This window comes from Rhizopus microsporus (genome assembly GCF_002708625.1).
Source record: "Rhizopus microsporus ATCC 52813 unplaced genomic scaffold scaffold_3, whole genome shotgun sequence".
NCBI lineage: Eukaryota > Fungi > Mucoromycota > Mucoromycetes > Mucorales > Rhizopodaceae > Rhizopus > Rhizopus microsporus.
In genome coordinates, this window is record NW_019671918.1 from 1389449 (window position 1) to 1407843 (window position 18395).

The window sequence follows — 18395 nt, forward strand, 5'->3', positions numbered from 1 at the left end:
TCGACAGCAGAATCAAGGAGTTTTCTTTTCTTTTCTTTTCTTTTTTCTTTACAATGAAGTTTACACACTCTTTCACTTATATCTCGGCTTGTATCTTACTCTTACAACAATCCGTTTATACCGTCCCTCTTCAACAGCCTGGTGCTCTTGTCAAGAGAGGAAGCGGTTTACATGGAAAGTTTCTTCACATCACAGGTATGTCTAGTACATAATTAAGAAAACATGGCAATAACAGTTTGTTATAGATATTCATCTTGATCCATACTATAAGGAAGGTGCTGATCCATCTTCACTTTGTCATCGACATGGCAAGAAACGATCCAAGGAATCCGGTAAATATGGTGCCCTGGGTACTGATTGTGACACACCTGTACCTCTGGTGCAAATTGCATTTGATTTCCTCAAGGAAAAGGTTCAAGATGTGGATTTCATTCTGTATACAGGTGATACAGCCCGACATGTGAGTTTAACCTCATTAATTTCGTGAAACGGAGCAGCTAATCTCTTGAAATGCAGGACAGAGACGATGACTTGCCAATCAGCGACGATGATATCGTCGACAGCCATAAAACCGTTCTCAAATACTTTCAATCAGCCTATAGCACTAAGCACACACCTTATGTAAGCCTAGAGTACACGTTTTATATTTATTTTTACTCACTGCTTATTTTAAAGATACCTACGATTGGGAATAACGATGGATTTGATCATAACGATCTCGGCAAAAAAGCCAAAATTTTTACAAAACTAGAATCCATCTGGAAACCTCTCGGCTTGAACTTGACACAAAATTTCGCTCAAGGTGGCTACTTTGCTCAAGATATACTTGATGGCAAATTGACCGTGATCAATACAAACTCGATGTACTTTTTCAAAAAGGACGATGCTTCCGACTGTGACAAAGAAGGCAGTCCTGGCACCATTCAATTAAAGTGGCTTGAGAGCACCCTTGATCGTTATGCCCAAAAGGATGGCAACCACCAAGTCTACCTTATGGGTCATGTTCCTCCTGTAGATGATGATGGATCCAAGCTGTTCAAGGACAAGTGCTATTCAAAATATATCGATCTCCTTGGTAAACACAGCAAGATCATTGCTGGTCATTTTACCGGTCATACCAACAGTAAGTGACATACCAATTTATTTTGGTTCCCCTTATTTATTAATCTATTTAATTAGATGATAATTTGAACGCCATCGTTTCTGACGACGATGAATATACCCTCGTTCATGCTGGCAAGCACAACAATGTGGATAGCAAGACAGCCGTTGGCCTGTTTAATGCACCTTCTATTATCCCCAAAAACAACCCAGCGATTCGTGTATATAAATACCAGGCAGAAGGTGGCAGGTATCCTGTGGGCACGATCCTTGACTGGGAACAGTACTACTTAGATCTCGAAAAGGCCAACAACGACGGAGATGCCAAGTTTGAACTTGAATATACTGCTTCCGACTTATTTGGAGTAGATCACTTTGATGGTACAGGTGTAGCTAAAGCAATGAATGCGGTTGCAGATAACAAAAAGATCCGCAAGTCGTATAAAAAGTATGCCGGTGTTTCTACTTAGAGGCTCTAATAACAATGTACTCTCTTCCCTTTTTTCTAATAATAATAATATTCTGTAAATGTTCTAGATAAAATAAAACTGATTGTACAGCATATTTTTTAGTTTATTTTATTGGTTTGTGCAAGTGTAAAAGATGACGGTAATACTTGGTTGCAGTACTAGTTTGCACATCAGAAAAGGGGGTCGTTATTACCGATACAAGTATGTCATTTATAGTTCGCTTTCTGTCCGGCCTTGAATTTTTTTTCCCTCTGAATCCATACATTTACCATAGCCGAAAACTAAAAACACACATTCATTATAGAAAATTACTTTGAACTAAACTTTACAGGACAAATAGCTATATTTATACTCTATCCCTGTTTTTAAGAAAAGCACTACCTTTTTCATAGGATGAGCCAGCAATACCACATTCAAGATTTTGAAACGAATAAGGACGTGCATATATAACATAAAGCTGATACATACAATCGCGTTTCTACGCTCTTTATTTGGCATGCACTTATTTTCTGCATATACTTATTAATTTGACACCTGTTTTTCAGAGCTTTTGTACGAAACGGGCGTATTGAACCCCTCTTCCAGGTACACATCATATAGGGGCATCAGCTGTGACATCTATTCTTTTCAAAATATAAAACACTCTCTATTTTCTTCTTGAAGAAACAATAAAGTTTCGATATATTAAACTAATGATAGCATGAATGACGTTAGACTGCCCCCCTAAACGCCTTGCCCTGCTTTTCCTGTCAAATCCTTCCCCTCTCTTTCAGCTCTTGCGCCCATCATCGTTTTGCTTTGTACAATGCCTCCATCCGTAAAGGCAACCCAGCTAAACCAGAAGCTTTTCCTAAGCTAATTTTTTGGCCTAATTTACGTGCATGTTTTCGCCCACACTTTAAAGCTTCTTCTCCCCTCGTTGTGTATCCTTACAAGTGTTTTCTACTGAGTTTTTTAACATTTATGAATGTGTACTTTGAGTTTATTTTTGGATGGGAAGGTACAGCCAAGAGAAACACTAACAAGGGGGACAATCTTGTTTTATGTAACTTTCTATTAGATAACAAGAATATATCACGAGCAAGACTAGAGAGTAGAGAAGGTATAAAAGAAAGTACTAGAGATCACAAGAGCATTTCTAATTACAGCATCTTCTAGAAGAACGTAGATACACACATACATAGTGGCGAAAAGAGGGGGGATTACCATTGAAAATAAAACAAAAGCATAGCAATTGCGTTTATCCGTGGCACCAATTATTTTTTTAATTACTCAAGTGGTCAAACAGGTGTTCTTCATATATAAAGAAATTGCAATCACGGTTACAATTTCTCTAGTTTCTGTAAACTTTTGCTGCTGAAAGTAGTTTTGTGTTGCCGTAAAGCAAAGAGCGCACAGAAGAATATATCAATTTTGGGGTCAACCTTTATGCTCAAGACAAATGAAGCAAGCCTCCTCCCTCTCAAAAGATAACTTTTGTGTCAAGAATAAATAGTGTCAAGATAAAAACTACGCCTCAAAGTGGCATTCTAGCCCTTTATGTACAACGGCTGCTTGACTCGCACAATGTTACACGATGCGTATGATTGGTGATGCCACAGAAGAAAATAGTTGGTAAGGTCCGATGTTTTTCCTTTATTTAAAAAAAATCATGACTTGTCAGATAGTGTGGGCGTAGGTCCATGGATTAAGGATCGCAAGACTTTATTCTATAATTAATGTTAATACATATTCATTCTCAACACATACTACTTACCTCGACTTGTAAATCATGTATTTTTGACTTTAAACATGTGGCTTCCTTTTGGGCCATGGCTCTTAGTTGATCGATATCTTTTTTCAATTCTTCGTTTTCCTTTAGCAGTCGTTCTATATCATGATTTTGGGGTAGCGGAGGGAGCGTCGGTCTGGGCGAATAAGGTGATGACCACGGTGAGGTGGAATAAAGCGGTGATTTGCCATTACTAGTATTATTATTATTTGGATGTTGAAGATGCTGTGAGGATGCAGGAGGAGATGAGGGCGTGATGGGTAAACCTTTTTGTGACGTATAAACAGGAGGCGTCAGATTATTAGGTAAGATGACATTGGGTGAAGGTAATAATTGATGAGCAGAAGGTGATTTTGCTGTATTAGGTGGTATCGTAGTGTAATTATGGTTTGGATCTTTTGGAAATAGATGTGAAGCAGGATGTGGAATTTGTAATTGAGGAATCACCGGTCGATTCGGTGGTGATTGACTACTGCCATTGGAGGGTGGCAATGGTGGCGAAATATCCGTAGGAGGAGTAATCGTCATGGTTGTCGTCTTGTCTACTACAGGATCGTGATTCTCTGATCGTCTCTTTTTGTTTTCATGTTGATATGCTTCATATTGAATGCGTGCCATTTCTTGCTCCTGTTGTTTCATTTGCTGTTGCATGACAAGGGCACAAGCTGAGCCACCCTCTGCCCTGCAGTGACGATTGAGTGCATCCAGTCGAGCAAATGAACGGAAGCAGTTCTTACAAACGTAGGGCCTTTCTCCTGTATGCAGCTTTTGATGGCGCTTCAAGTCATGATGTCTTCTAAAATGATGGTTACAGACATCGCACTAATAATAATATAATAGTAATAAATAGTTAGATTTTTTTTTTTGAGAACTGAATGAATATTTACCCGATATGGTCGCTCGGCGGAATGAGTGGTAAGATGAGACTTTAAATTGTGTGGTCTGCTAAACGTTTGATGGCATTCGGGGCAACTATATGGCTTTGATTCTGCTGTGTTATCATGCGTTGTTGTTGTTGTTGTTGTTATCATCTCTTCGTCTTTGTTGCTATTGGTTGACAGGATAGAGTCATTGTATGAGGTATCATTTGAAGTTGTAATGGTAGGAGGGGAAGGAGTATTGTTGCTAGTAGTATCATACACATTAGATGGTACGTATTCTTTAATAGTCAATTCTGATTCTTCTTTCACTGCAGCCACTGTCATTGTAAATATAAATAAAAAGTAAAAAACAAAAAAAAAAAGAAGGAAAGAAAGTAAAGAAAGAAAAAGAAAAATGTTGTGTGGCACAACCAAGATTATGGTTTTTGTAACGGTGCCAAGCCAAGTAATGTGGCTTTTTACATCCCGCGCCACACACATTTGTATTCACCACAGATATATAAATAGATGTATTTACATATATATATATATATATGTTATGTTTGTCATCTCTTCCCTTTATCGACTTTTTTATTTACTTTACCCTTTGTCGTTTTCTTTATATACTCATTAATCTTTCCTTTGATTATCACGAATAAAGAATAGAAAAATATACCGTGATTATTTAATGTGCCACCACCAAATGAAAGTTTATTTATACTCCGATTATTGCTATGGTCGTTTTTATTTTTTTGAAAATGTGTAATAGTTTCAACTGTATGTTTAAGAAAGTATAATAGTAAAAAGATAAATGGGGGAATAAAACATGTATATGTGATATGTGGTAAAAGGTTGAGGAAATAGGGGGTATATGAAAAGGAACATACACAGTTTATATATAGAAGCAGAAAAAAGAGAAAGGTAAAGACAACAAGAGAGACAGAGAGAAAGAAAGAGAGCTACTCTTGTGCAACTCTCGTCTTTTTCGTAACACGGGAATAAGGACTGACCTTTTGACTTAATTCATCACTTGATAATGACGATTTGCGTTTCTTTTGCTGATAAAGTACAGCTGTAGGTGTCTCAGGTGAATACCATGATGAAGGTGTTGTAGGACCATCTCGTTCTTTATCGCATCCATAAAAGGACTCTAAAGGTAATTTTTCTTCTTCAGTGTGGCGATTAGGATTATTATCGTGTGGGTATAGATACGTAGATTGATGACTAGAAAGGCTGCTGATGCTACTGCGGCCATGAGAAGGTCGATAGTCGTAAGGAGATGGGTCATAGACGTCATGGTTATTATGTTCTTCTGATGGATTGGTAGGTTGAGTCATCAGTTTAGGTGGACTACCATTAGAGGATAATTCATTATTTCTATGAATAACTGGGGGAGAGCGAAAGGGATAAGTTATACGTCACCATTATTTGTTTGTATATATAAATACCTTGAGGATAATGATGCGGTAAGTAATGTGATGGTTTGTTATTCCAGGTATTATAGTCTATTGAGAGACGATGTTGCTGTTGTTGTTGTTGTTGTTGCTGTGGATGGAATGTGTTTACGATAATCTTGGACTTGTCCGTACTCAAGTCACTGTGAGGCAATGGGTTGTTACATAAAAAAATGGAGGGATCATCGGCAAACAAGGGATAGAGCAAATCGATAATCTTGAACTTTGTAGCCAACTCTCTTGCTCTTTGGAAAGGAATCCATACTCCTTTAAGGTGCATAGCTCCTACTTTTACTACTACACGGCCTTTTTCATTTTTCAAGATGCCATCACGTTTACCACGGGACATGCCGACGACATTGAGTAACTTTGTGCCATTGACCATGTCGTTGTCTAATAAAAATAAAGTCAGACTTATAGCATCAGCAAAGAATAGAAATTTACCTTGACGACGAGCAACACAGATACCCTTGGCGTCAACTTGGAAGCAGAGTGTGCCTTCGTCTTCCCAAATGTTAGTGCTCACTTTAGGTCGTGTTGGAGATGATGATGCCATGACAACCGAATTGGTGCTACCATAGCAGCCATAAGGAGAGGAGCTCGGTGATGTGTGGTGGTGATAATGATGGTGATGATGGTAAGGATGAGACCAGTGAAGTGTACTAGGAGGAGAAGGAGGGGGGTGATTTTCTAATGGCTGTACAGGTCTTTCGAGCGTAGGACGATACATCATGAGTGGTGTTGAGGCAGGACTACCAGAATGATTTGCTGTGGGATTCGAATAATCCGTAGTTGGGGCTTGTGGTAAATAAGGATAAGGTAATGTTTGATATAATCCTTCCATTCTCTTTAGGGTGTGTAAGTAAAAATAAATTAAAAGCGCTCTTTTTTTTTACGTACCTTAAAAGTGATACGTTTATGCCTTGGTTAAAAAGAAAAGAAAAAGAATGAAAATAAAAAAGTGAGCCAAAATTCCTCCATTGAAATACTTTTTCAAAATGATGTTCAAACAAATAAAAGGTATTTTGGTTTAGTGGCGATCAATATGATTGGTTTAAGTAAACAAGGAGGAAACGAAAATAACAAAAAAAAAAGAAATTGCTAACCTATTCCCTATAAACAACTATTTCTCTCTCTCGTTCTCTCTTTCTCTCTTTTTGATATTTTGTTTATTATCAACTTTATGCAAACAATGTAATACAATTTGATTTTAATTACTCTTTTTTACAATAATCTATTTGCCACATATACCATTTAAAATACAAGTCTCCCCTTTGGTTGGCGCTTTTTTATATGTTAACCCCGTTTTTGAAGATGACCCCTGCCTCCTTTGATGTTAACGTTTTATTATTTTACATCTTTCTTGGTTATCTTCTTTGTTTTCCCTCTTCTCCTATACAAACTCCTTGTTATATATAAACAATATGATATGTAAACAGTAATTTAAATAATTATATATAAAAACATAAATAAAAGCTGGTCAAGAGAGAGAGGGCTCAAGTGATAAGCCAAAAAGAGAACACACCTTGGTCTTATTCATAATCTTTAGTAGATCATCCCCTTTTTGCTCCTTTCTTTTTTAATATTCATTATACTCTTTATCCAATCAAGCTTGGATAAAACTAGAATGGTTTGTTGTTGTTGTTATGGAAAAAGGATTAAGGTTTTTTTTATTTCGAAGCACTTCGTTCCATTTTGACCAAATAAATATGCAAGATAGCACCGAGTAACTTTTTTTTTCTTTCTGAGATAATAAAATGGGAAATAGCTGTCAAGTGATCGTAATGATTTCAATTGAGTTATATATATAACACAAAGGGGGGGGGGGAGCGGACGCGCGCGGCTGAGGTGGCAAATGAGAACTAGAAAAAGAATATAAAGAAAGTATTTATCTGTTTTTTAATTTGTATAAATATGGAATATAAACTTCATAGTCGCTATTCGTGTGACCCACAAGGGTTCTAATAGTACTTTCTCATGTTTGGATGATCTATCTATCTTTTTTTATACAAGAAAAAAGAAGGGGGTTGTAACAAATTGGCGGGTTAACTTTTCGTATTTGCTGCAGAGTGTATTTTATTCATGTATCCTCTTTGATAAGATATATACATGAATGTCTAAGCTTACTTCTTTTTTGAGAAATACGTCTGTTTCATAGTGTTGTTTCTCGGACTGCATACAATAATGTCAGTTTTTTATCATTTGTCATCCTTTATCCATGAGTTTAACAAGTAAAGCAACATATGACGCTCATGTCCTTTAGCTACACAATCCAAAGGCTAGACTTTTATTTAATAATGAAAAATATGAGAACACATAGACAGTATATGAATGATAACAACCAAGAGCAGAATAGAATCGTCACTTTAAGCGCTCTGTTTGTGACTCAGTCATTAAGCAAGTCTTGACAAAGGGGATACTTTGAATTATTCCAGTCATTCCTGGTGGCAAATATTCAATGTTATCTTTGCCTCATTCTCCTCTCTATCTCTGTTAATATCTTGACAAATCTTTTTTTTCTCACAAGAGCATAGACCATCATCCCTCCCTTTTTCATTAATTTTTCTTTCTTCCATCTTCACCCTGATTTCTTCTGATCTCCACGTTAACACCAGAGATAGTAAAGAAAGTGAAATGACAAAAAAAAGGGGGAGCCATGTTCAATCTTTCTCGCTGTGTGAGCGTTTGTGATGACTTTTTTGCATGAATTGTAGAATTTGGTTCATGTGCTTATTCTCTATTTCTTCACACGTTCAAACCATAGATTTGATGGCGAACGCTTGGCTGAGCTATATCATCCAATCAGAGAAGTATTTCCAATTAAACCAATGTGTGTAGAATGTGGGGCTTGATCTCGTGCCACTCCATTAAGTTTGTGAAATATTCTACAACAGGTTTTCAACTACGCTTCGCCCTAGAAAGGTATAATAAGCAAGCTTATCCCCGCCCCTTCAACGTCACTATGGCCTTTTTTACATTTATCCAACGTTTCTATATATAGCATGCATTTTTTTTAGAGTCCTCATTAATATAAAAGTAAAAAAGATAGATATATGCTAGACATGATAGAGGATGATCAACAAACGGAAACAACCCCTTAAGGAACACGGGAGAAAAATAGTAAGTCATATGCAAGGAAAAAAGAAACAAGCCCTGGATCTGAGGATTTTCAAATAATAACCTTATCACATGAGGAATAAAAGATAATGAGAGACAAGTCATCTTTAAAACATGTCAATAAATAAATGATACCATGACTTTGTTCTATAGAAGCCGTTAATTTATTTTTAGTGTCGTCAAGTACGCTTTGGGGATAACACTCTTATCAATAAAAAAAAACGGAAAGGTGAGCATAAACATGCATAATCAAGACATGTATGAAAATAGGCGCCATTTTTTTGTCTTGTGCATCTATTCAAATGTTTCTCTGACAAGAAGCAAGTATTCTTTACTGCTAACCTTGAGCAAACAGATCGATCGAATGTAATAACTAAAAAAAGACAGAGAGAGAGAAAGAGAGAAAGAGAGAGTGAACATGTGCTCTAATTTGGTAAGATTGATTAAGCATGTTTGTGTTATTAGATCATTATCATCAAAAAAATGGGATATTACACGCCTGTATGACGAACAAAAAAGCTATGGGTGCTTATTATCATTGTAAAAACAAGTTTACAAAAAAACCCTATTTCCCTGAAGATAGCTGTGCCTTGATGCAGGTACGTTGAAAGAAGGCATAAAGATGTATTGTATAGCACATATATTCTTTGTGGCATAGATCGATGCCGCACATTATGTTTGAATGCTGCATTGCTGTAAATTTACGGATATAGTTTTTTGCGGACTCAGTATTATTTGGCGGATGAAAGTTTTACTTCCAACATTTATTAGTTCTTTAATGTAAAATGCAATCTGTCATCGTCTTTTAACAGTGCTAGTCTTTGGAGAATACATACACGATGGCCTGGTCAGTTTTTCTGACGAGTGTCTAAGTATTTTATGCGAGGCCTAATGGTTTGAAGACTATATTCTTCCTAATCAATGACATAATACATATCTTTCAGGATACTGCGCCCACTGTTCAGTCGCGCGAGACCATTGAAGCGTCTCTCTCAGTTTTTCTGGGGTCGAAGTCGATGATATTAATATCCTAATTCGCTCCAGGCTGCTGAAGTTGAAGTCTGTTCTGGCTCTCACAGTCTTGCTCAAGTTGTCACTTTCCTGTCAACAGACAATGACGTTGTACAGGCTCGTTCTGAGAATCTTGCTTTGAAGATCACTCGGTCTAACTCTCCTACGGACTCCCTTTCTCCTCAAATAGAGTCTATGGAGTGCGATAATGACGAAATTCCAAAGATCCGCTTTACCTGTTAATATTCAATCGGCCTGCTCGGCTGATGCATCTAAGTATGCCTCCTCTATGCTGAATTTCCTCCCAAAAAAAAAGAAGTAGATGAGTCAAAGCTCGGGGAATCAGAAATTTGGAGCTGACGTGTTTGATATGAATCAATAACTCGAGTATAATCTTACGGCAGGGCACATTTTCTTCTATCGCATTCGATGATAAATAATCACACCGACTACATTAAATCATGCTGACAACATTAATCCTTATTATGAAACTCACACGCGTCTTACTTTCAACAACTATCATTCCCTGCTCACTTCACTGCTATCTGACAATCAACAGAATATAATCTTAAGATGGACGAACAAAGTCGCAGAAAATTTCGAGCAACGAAGACCAGATGCGATCATACGTAGAACGAAAAATGATGTACACTTGACGCTTGTTTTTGGAGAGCGCAAACTTGGAAACACAACGGCAAAAACAATATGCATGGATGTATATAGCCAAGTTTGTCAAGATTGCCCAGCGCACCGTCAATATTAGTAATAGAGAGAGCGGCTACCTTGCCAAACAAAGGCTAAAGATGTGGTGACCTCCCTCCCTTGCCACAGAAGACTCTTTTGATACACGTCCCTGCCATCAATTCTCCAAATCATGGCGAATGCACAGTCAGAAAGATGTAAAGAGGACAATAAGGATTTTATTTATTAATTTTTATAATATTGCTGAAAATAAAGCGTGCTAGAAAGCCTATAATCACATCTGAGATGGAAGTAGAGGCGATATAGTCATTGCTCATTTCGATATGTGAAATGTGTAAAAGATAGGAGCTCTTCTTACAGATATCAGTTAATGAGGATACTCGCTGGGCAATTCGTATATCATTGCTTGTTGATTCTCAACCTTCATTCAATTTAGCAGTTGAGATATACACACCCAAAAGCCTTTGCTGTTTAAAGTTCAAGAAAAACACGACATAAAATCTTTAGGTATACTTTTTAAAAATAATGTTTACTGAATCATTGATTCAGTATAATTTTATTTTTCACCAATGCGCTCTTTGCGCGTATCAGTGGTAGTATCAGGTCAGACAACATCACCACTATCAAGATGCCTTTATCAACAAATATACAGATTCCCCGGCCAATAAAAGGGAGCACTGTTACAATGCTAACAGTTCACTTATGCCGTTCACTGAAGCTTAAGGCCAGAGGGACCATGTCTGGGGCTTTCCATATCCCCGCCTTCCTTGCCTTACTACAAGGCACACTATACACACATGTATTAGACATTTTCAAGGTGAATAGCAAGTAATATTGTACTTACTTAGAGTAATCGCTGTCTATTCAAAAAAAAAGAAAAACATTTTCAGTAAAGATAGACGCATAAAATCACTCCTTATCTAAAATGCATAAATGCTGTCAAGTATGTATTCGTCTTTCAGAAACCGACGCGTGACTATTAAGATCTATGAATATTGAATTTTTCTTTTACTTTTCTCCTTTACACATGAGCTTACTGCGACGATTCAAAGCAACTGATTTATTTGAGTTTAATAACATGTAAGGCTCACAGCAATTGTTCCCTCAATGTCGAACTAACGCTGCGAATATACTACATTTTCATGCAGTAATCTCGATCCACTTACTGAAACAGTAACTATATAATATTCTTTTAGAACAACCAGTAACACTTTATATAGTACAATATCTCATTCTACCTTCAATATCTTGCACGATGGCCAGATTTATTTTCAGTTCAAGTGTCCCCACATAACAACCTTATGGGATATGGTAATGACGATAGCTTATAGAATACACGACATATTAATTCGAATATATAGTGATGGGAAAGACAGAAGGTACAGGTAAAAACTGGCATGGTCACGTCACGGCTATCACAGTTGCACCTGAATTCCGTCGACTGGGGCTCGCAGACGGTATGATGAACTTGCTTGAACAAGTATCTGAAAAGTCATACGATTGTTGGTTTGTTGATCTGTATGTGAGAGTATCCAACTCGGTGGCAATAGACATGTACCGTAAATTTGGATATTCTGTCTATCGAAGAGTAAAAAACTATTATGCTGGGCATACAAACGAAGATGCCTACGGTCAGTTTAATATGATAAAAAAAAGACTGAAGGCTAACTTTATCATTTAGACATGCGGAAACCTTTGCCAAGAGACGTTAAAAAGGAAACGATTCGAGAAAACGGAGAAAATGTCTATGTTAACCCAGAAGATCTTGATTCATGGCGATAGTAATAAAATCATTTATTATCGATATGTCTTTAATCTAAATGCATCTGTCAACCGTGCTTTCGATACGTCTTTCTTTGGGTTCTCTTTCTGACGCATCATGAGCAATCCTCCAGCTGCTTCACCTGCGTGTGCCTTTCGTACATTTGCCAATTTAGGTTTACCACCGTCCATGACACCACGTACCGTCTGACCGTTTCCCGGCGGGGTCTTGAGGGAGTCATGAGAGCCTGTTCTGACTTTGACTTGTGAAGATATTTTGACATGGCGCATGTCATCCTGTAGTCCGTTGCTCTTTGACATATCCGGAGGAAGCAAACCAATATAGTCTCCCTGGGATCGTGCGTGTCGCAGTCTGTATTCAGGAGACGATTCTTGGGAGCTATTCTGCGAGGAGACTTTTTCTTTGGGGTATTTTGCAATGGGATGATGAATTTCTTGAGCGATAACCTTTATTTGTTCGGGCGCTGTGGGCTTATTCATTGATTCAGATCGTTTGCGTACACTGTTTAAAGGCTTGTCTCCTATTTGTGAATGAGTTTATAATTAAAAAAAGTGGAATCTGCGTCTGTAAGCATACCTGCTTTAGTAGCCACGTCAATACTTGCTGATGCTGAAGGAACTGGTATATGTGCATCTGGTTTAAAGGGTCCTGTAAAAGGTTGTTGTGTGATGAAAGGGTGCTGAAGAGCCTGCTGCGGCGTCCAGCGTTTGAGCGGATTCAACTCTAGCACTCCATATAAGAAATCGAGTAGACACAGCCTTGCCTCATATTCTACATAAGAATAAGTACATATCTGACCAGGTATGCATCAGTAGAAAAGAAAGAAAAATGTATACCCTTTTTTTGCTCCTCTTCTTCTCTAGACGAGTAGAATGAGCCATAAGCTTTTCTTTTTTCCTGTTCGTCCTTAGTCAAGACGGGTTTTCCATTGTTGAATTCCATAATAATATCTTTCAAAAGAGTTTGAGGAAAATACTTTTTTCTGGGTAGCTCATTCTTATCATTCTCTTGGCTGTATTGTTCACGTCCCTTTAATTCATACTCAAATGTATCTGGCCCTGTCATCTTCTTGTTGAAGAATGATGGCGTATTTCTACCTTTGCTCAACATATCCTTGGGAGGAACACTATTATAGTAATTTAGCAAAGGTCAGTATGATACCTTTCTCCTTTTGTTCAGCTTACCCAAGCATTTCTACTATTCTAAATAACTGATTATATTCAGAGCTACCCGGAAACAATGGCAATCCCAAAAATAGTTCTGCCACAATACAACCAAAGGACCACATATCGATGGCAGACGTATAGCGTAACCCAAGCAAGACCTCAGGGGATCTATAGAATCTTGATTGGATATAGGTGTAAATTCTATTTGCTTCGTGACAAGATGATCCAAAGTCAACCACTTTAATGGTCATCGATTTTTCGCTAATAAAAAGCAAGACATTAATCATGAACATTATCTCTGTTATTTTATCTACCTCGTTAAAAGAATGTTTTCCGGTTTAAGGTCACAGTGGATAATTTTAGCTTCCTTCAGTAACGCTAATGTATCTAATATCTGTGCTGCAAACGCTCGCACTTTTTCTGGGGGAAAACCTCTATATCGGTTATGGCCGATGAGATCGTATAAGTTGTATGAAAGCAATTCAAATACCAGACACAAGTGTTGTTTGTGGGAGAATACATGATGAAGGCGTAGGATGTGATGCTTATCCTCGGGATCCCATTGTTGATTAAGCTATGAAGTGAATCAACATTACGTGCGTATTATTTTTTCCTCATTTCCCTCTTTGTACCTTTTTCAGTATCTCAATCTCCATACAGCTTTGTGTTTTATAGGCGCTTTTATTCTTGATTACTTTGACCGAGAATAGCTCTCCTGTTGAGATTTTTTCGCATTTGACTACTTGGCCAAACGTACCTTGACCTAGTAGATCAATCACTCTATACCTATTGATTGATGATAAGTTTTTGATTTCAGGTAAATTTTATAGAGTTATATACTCTACTGATGGTTTGGGTCATGACCAAGTATTTCATTGACTTTAAGTATATAATCAAAATTTTCATTGTCATTTCCTTCGTTTCTGCAAGGTTTGCTTGGCTTAGTCAGTATACGCTTTGGTATCTTACTCTCATCAAAAGTGAAGCTTGGGTTAAAATCGCTATAGGCTTCCTTGATATGAACTGTCAATGATTGAATCAGGCTTCTATTCTATATGCGCAGTATGTTTAAGCAATTCTATTTCTATGCTTTTTTTTTTTTTGAAGTTACCTTTTGCCTTTTAACCAACATCTTTCTTTCAACATGTTTCAATCGATCATAGGTATTCTCTGATGTGACTTTTACAAACCCTTTTACTGCCTTAGTCTGCTGTGGCCATTGATAGCCTAGATCAAGTTGAGGACCGATTTCTTCACAATAATAAGGAGAGTCCCTCTTTGTTGATATAGTGATAGTATGACTACTATTACTGCTGACACTTTTTGCTTTACTAACTTTTCTTCTAATAGAAGGCATCCTCCTTTGTATTCTCGACGCTTCCTGTACTGATACAACTTCTAGTTCTGGCTCTGAATCCCAATCGCTATCATCATGCATATAATATTTTTGATTTGAATTGCTCTTATTCTTGAAAGGTTGAGGATAAGCATTTGATGAATGCCCTTGAAATTAATAGATAAGATATATAGCAATGATACAAGACTGTCATGTATATCTACCTCGGAAGCTAAAAGCGCTGCTATTTTCAGAAAGATGAAGGTCGCGTAATTTTCTTGTTGAAATATGACTGCTTGATGACGGTGAAGGTATATTTCCAGATAGTCCAGCCCTGTAAATGCTTCGACTAATGTCCATTGTTTAAAGAGAGAGAAAAAAAAAGGAAAAGAAAGTAAAAAGGGAAATAAAAAGAGCTTTAATGATTACAACTGAAAATAAAGTTTTTGTTTTTATTATTCTTTTCCTTTTCAGGAACGATTAAAAGCTGTTTCCGTCATTCTTTCAAAGATTGAAAATATATGATTTGGATCAAAGTTATTATTACATAACTCATATTAACCTTTATTCTATTACCGAACACAATGATTCCTCTTCCTCTGCTTATAAACAATGGAGGCAGTAGCAGATAATGCAGCAGATGATACGCTAATTGTGAATATTTATTGGTGCTGAAGTTAAATTTCAGTGTGTACAAGAATTGAACCTGACATCTTGCGCCTCCAGTTCTTTCCTCAATGGTACCTTTGGAGGATAGATATCCATCCTATACACAAGTTACCAATTAATGATATGAGAAATATATAGTGTGTTGTCTATTGATTATACATTAAATAAGTGAATTATATAACTTGGAAGTGTCAAAGTCAGAGTAACTAAAAGAGCACTATTCTTCAAGGCGGGAAAACCTAGAGCATTCGTTTTTGGTTCCATTGTCATAGTTACGCGCCACAATGCAGATTATCCAAGACGCATCTTTAAGAATCTTTTTATAGAGCATATAACAGGACCGTCTTAAAGCAGCTGTTATCATCGTGATCAGTGCCTTTCCTACTGTAAGAAAAAAAAGGATTCTCAGCGTTATGATGACACTTAACAGTAATTTGTTTAGAACATAACCAACAGCGCCCACGACATGTACGAAGGGTGCAACAGATCATTCACGAACGACATCAGCGGCATAATAGTTAAAAGAAAGTTGTGTGACTGAAGATTGAATCCCTCCTGCTATTTCATATAGCAGTGATGAGGACGAAGAAGAGGATGTTGATGATACCGAAGAAGGTGATGATAATAGTATAGCTCATGTTCATTAAATTGACAAAAAGGATATTGCTGAGGATGAACGACCAGTGAGTTTTATAAGCACTGAGAGGGTATATTGGAAAAAATGACACGATGAGTAACTGGAAACAAGCAGTTGGATGCTGGTGGAGGTGAGAACTTTGTAAACCAAGCATAATACATTATAAATTATGAAATAAAAGCGGAAACAACTCGCTTGCCGGTACAGCGCTTATTTATGATGTGGTAGTGAATTTATACAAAAACAAATGGCGCAATATTCATATATAAGAGTTTTTACAGTAATCGTGCTGAGAGTAGAATAGATATAGTAATGGTGTGATGCCATGTGACATTGGAGTAGATAAACGCTGTAGTTAATAAATCTAGCATATAGAATCATACTTGTATCATACTTATTTAAGAATAAAAAGTCTCACATTTTTTGTAAGCTATATAGACTGATTTATATTCCAATGCATCCCAGCATTGCATAATGACAGTTTTGGTTATTATGGCTTCTCATTTTTTATTTTTCAAAAGTAATAAAACTAGATTATTATGTAGAAGAAGATAGGGCCTAGTTTGATTCCCATATCATTAATGCAATAGTTCTATTTTGTATTATTGGTCTGTTAGACTTTCATTCATGGTTTCTTTTTCAATTAATGAATCGTTTCCTTGATAATCAGGCTTTGAGATATTCTTGAATTGTTCCCTATTGTTTATTTATATATCTTCATCTTTTTATTATTGAATACGCTTACATTGCCTGTGTTAATTCATCCAACTTCTTCATCATATTCTTCAACATATCTTTCTTCTTTTCAAAGCTCTCTGTATAAACCTTGTTGTTTTGATCTGCTTTATGGTTCATTTTAATAAGTCTAGCAATCAATTAGTATCACATAGTTACCATAATCAATATAATCTTACGGTATATCATTCATAGCCTCCAAAGCTACATGGTCACTAGCCAAGTCAATCTGCTTTCTTCTTATCACATCCAGTTCCTGAAATATTCTTGTTGTATTTCTACCTTTTTTGTTATAAGCCTTTTTAAAGAAACTCATAACTATACTTTTTTTATCATTTACCAAAGACTCTCATATCATTGTTTTCATATGCTTTGTCCACTTGCTTAAATTGCTCATTCAAGTTTTTTATTATTCTTTCATGCTTTTCCATTTCCCTATAAAATAATAAAAAAGGGAGAAAGGACTGAGTTTTTCACTTTTTTTTAAATATGCAAGTTGAGCAACTGACCAAAGATGGAGCAGTAACAAAGAGAATCATCAAGGAAGGCTTGGGTAAAACGCCAGAACCTAAGAATATAGTGAGTGGTAAACATGTCCCTTTGATTGAATAACAAGTGTCACGATCTAATGTTTTCATAGTTCATTACGATGCATATCTAGTGGATACTAATACCAAGTTTGATTCCTCGCGTGATAGAAAAACAGAGTTCACTTTTCAGTTACGAGATTGTAAGTTGAAGAAGAAGAAACATGCTGATCTAAACTAACTATTATATAGCCAAAGTCATTGAAGCTTGGGAACTTGCTATTCCGACAATGAAAGTAGGCGAGATTGCAGAAGTGATATGTACTAGTGATTATGGTAAAATGACATGTTGTATAATTTACAACATTCTTAACTCCTTTCAACAAAGGTTATGGTGACAAAGGACGAAAATATCTTGTTCCTTCCAAAGCAAAACTACGTTTCGAAGTAGAGCTGTTAGGATTTTGGGAAAAGTCGGGTACAGCTCCTGAAAGAATAGCAGCTGCTCATAAAAAGAAGAACGAAGGAAACGAGTTGTTTCAACAAGGAGCTATAGAAACTGCATTGTTTACTTATAGAAAGGCAAGAGAGTACGTTAAGGATTTGTGGGACTGTGAACCAGAGGAACTAGATGAGGCGCGTCAATTGACCGTGGCCCTTCATCTGAACATTGGTGCCTGTCATCTGAAGCTTAAACAGTATGATAATGCAATAGACACCTGCAAGGAAGCCTTGAGTAGAGATCACACGAACATAAAGGCGTATTATCGTTTGAGTCAAGCCTATATGGAAAAGGGCGAGTATGATGCGAGCTTGACCTTTATAAATCTTGGCCTAGAGGTATTTAAAAAAAATCTAAAACGAGACGCGTTTATTCATGCTTTCAATAGCTTAAACCCAATGATAAAAGCCTTCAAGCTTTAAAAAAGTCAGTAGAACAAGCACAGCAAAAGTATTTGAAAAGCAGCACTTCCTTGTACAGAAAAATGTTCAGTACCCCACAACCAGAAGAATAGACACGAAAAAAAAAAATCTGTTTTGCACAATAATAAACAT

At 36.8% G+C, this 18395-nt stretch overlaps 8 protein-coding genes across 8 annotated transcripts; 4 read left to right on the top strand and 4 right to left on the bottom strand.

Moving 5' to 3' along the window:
* Positions 1-29: 29 nt before the first annotated feature.
* Positions 30-1571, top strand: RHIMIDRAFT_290001 (uncharacterized protein; the record flags this gene model as incomplete). The annotated part of the gene is made up of 5 exons (XM_023613697.1): positions 30-195; positions 246-460; positions 517-621; positions 676-1123; positions 1180-1571. The coding sequence occupies exons 1-5, from the start codon at positions 54-56 to the stop codon at positions 1569-1571; spliced, it is 1302 nt and encodes a 433-aa protein (XP_023469352.1). The 5' UTR covers positions 30-53.
* A 2458-nt stretch (positions 1572-4029) lies between these two features.
* On the bottom strand, positions 4030-4373 carry RHIMIDRAFT_198772 (uncharacterized protein; the record flags this gene model as incomplete). Its single annotated transcript, XM_023606317.1, has 2 exons — positions 4030-4164; positions 4230-4373. Coding segments are annotated over 2 exons (279 nt in total), but the record flags the coding sequence as incomplete, so codon positions are not given.
* Positions 4374-5927: 1554 nt separating this feature from the next.
* RHIMIDRAFT_191858 (uncharacterized protein) lies at positions 5928-6167 on the bottom strand (the record flags this gene model as incomplete). Its single annotated transcript, XM_023605958.1, has 2 exons — positions 5928-6049; positions 6101-6167. Coding segments are annotated over 2 exons (189 nt in total), but the record flags the coding sequence as incomplete, so codon positions are not given.
* A 2992-nt stretch (positions 6168-9159) lies between these two features.
* On the top strand, positions 9160-10027 carry RHIMIDRAFT_290003 (uncharacterized protein; the record flags this gene model as incomplete). The annotated part of the gene is made up of 2 exons (XM_023613698.1): positions 9160-9372; positions 9818-10027. Exons 1-2 carry the CDS (start codon positions 9223-9225, stop codon positions 10025-10027), a joined length of 360 nt encoding a protein of 119 aa, XP_023469355.1. The 5' UTR covers positions 9160-9222.
* A 1486-nt stretch (positions 10028-11513) lies between these two features.
* Positions 11514-12268, top strand: RHIMIDRAFT_248780 (acyl-CoA N-acyltransferase; the record flags this gene model as incomplete). The annotated part of the gene is made up of 5 exons (XM_023610558.1): positions 11514-11566; positions 11635-11659; positions 11707-11797; positions 11848-12117; positions 12168-12268. 5 exons carry the CDS (start codon positions 11514-11516, stop codon positions 12266-12268), a joined length of 540 nt encoding a protein of 179 aa, XP_023469356.1.
* A 15-nt stretch (positions 12269-12283) lies between these two features.
* RHIMIDRAFT_234989 (kinase-like protein) lies at positions 12284-15131 on the bottom strand (the record flags this gene model as incomplete). Its single annotated transcript, XM_023608271.1, has 9 exons — positions 12284-12789; positions 12846-13040; positions 13106-13395; positions 13454-13696; positions 13750-14009; positions 14068-14221; positions 14281-14486; positions 14547-14938; positions 14996-15131. 9 exons carry the CDS (start codon positions 15129-15131, stop codon positions 12284-12286), a joined length of 2382 nt encoding a protein of 793 aa, XP_023469357.1.
* Positions 15132-16679: 1548 nt separating this feature from the next.
* RHIMIDRAFT_234990 (uncharacterized protein) lies at positions 16680-17243 on the bottom strand (the record flags this gene model as incomplete). The annotated part of the gene is made up of 4 exons (XM_023608272.1): positions 16680-16773; positions 16823-16942; positions 16992-17094; positions 17153-17243. The coding sequence occupies 4 exons, from the start codon at positions 17241-17243 to the stop codon at positions 16680-16682; spliced, it is 408 nt and encodes a 135-aa protein (XP_023469358.1).
* A 58-nt stretch (positions 17244-17301) lies between these two features.
* Positions 17302-18355, top strand: RHIMIDRAFT_234991 (FKBP-like protein; the record flags this gene model as incomplete). Its single annotated transcript, XM_023608273.1, has 5 exons — positions 17302-17398; positions 17453-17542; positions 17592-17675; positions 17728-18179; positions 18230-18355. 5 exons carry the CDS (start codon positions 17302-17304, stop codon positions 18353-18355), a joined length of 849 nt encoding a protein of 282 aa, XP_023469359.1.
* Between the last annotated feature and the right edge of the window lie 40 nt (positions 18356-18395).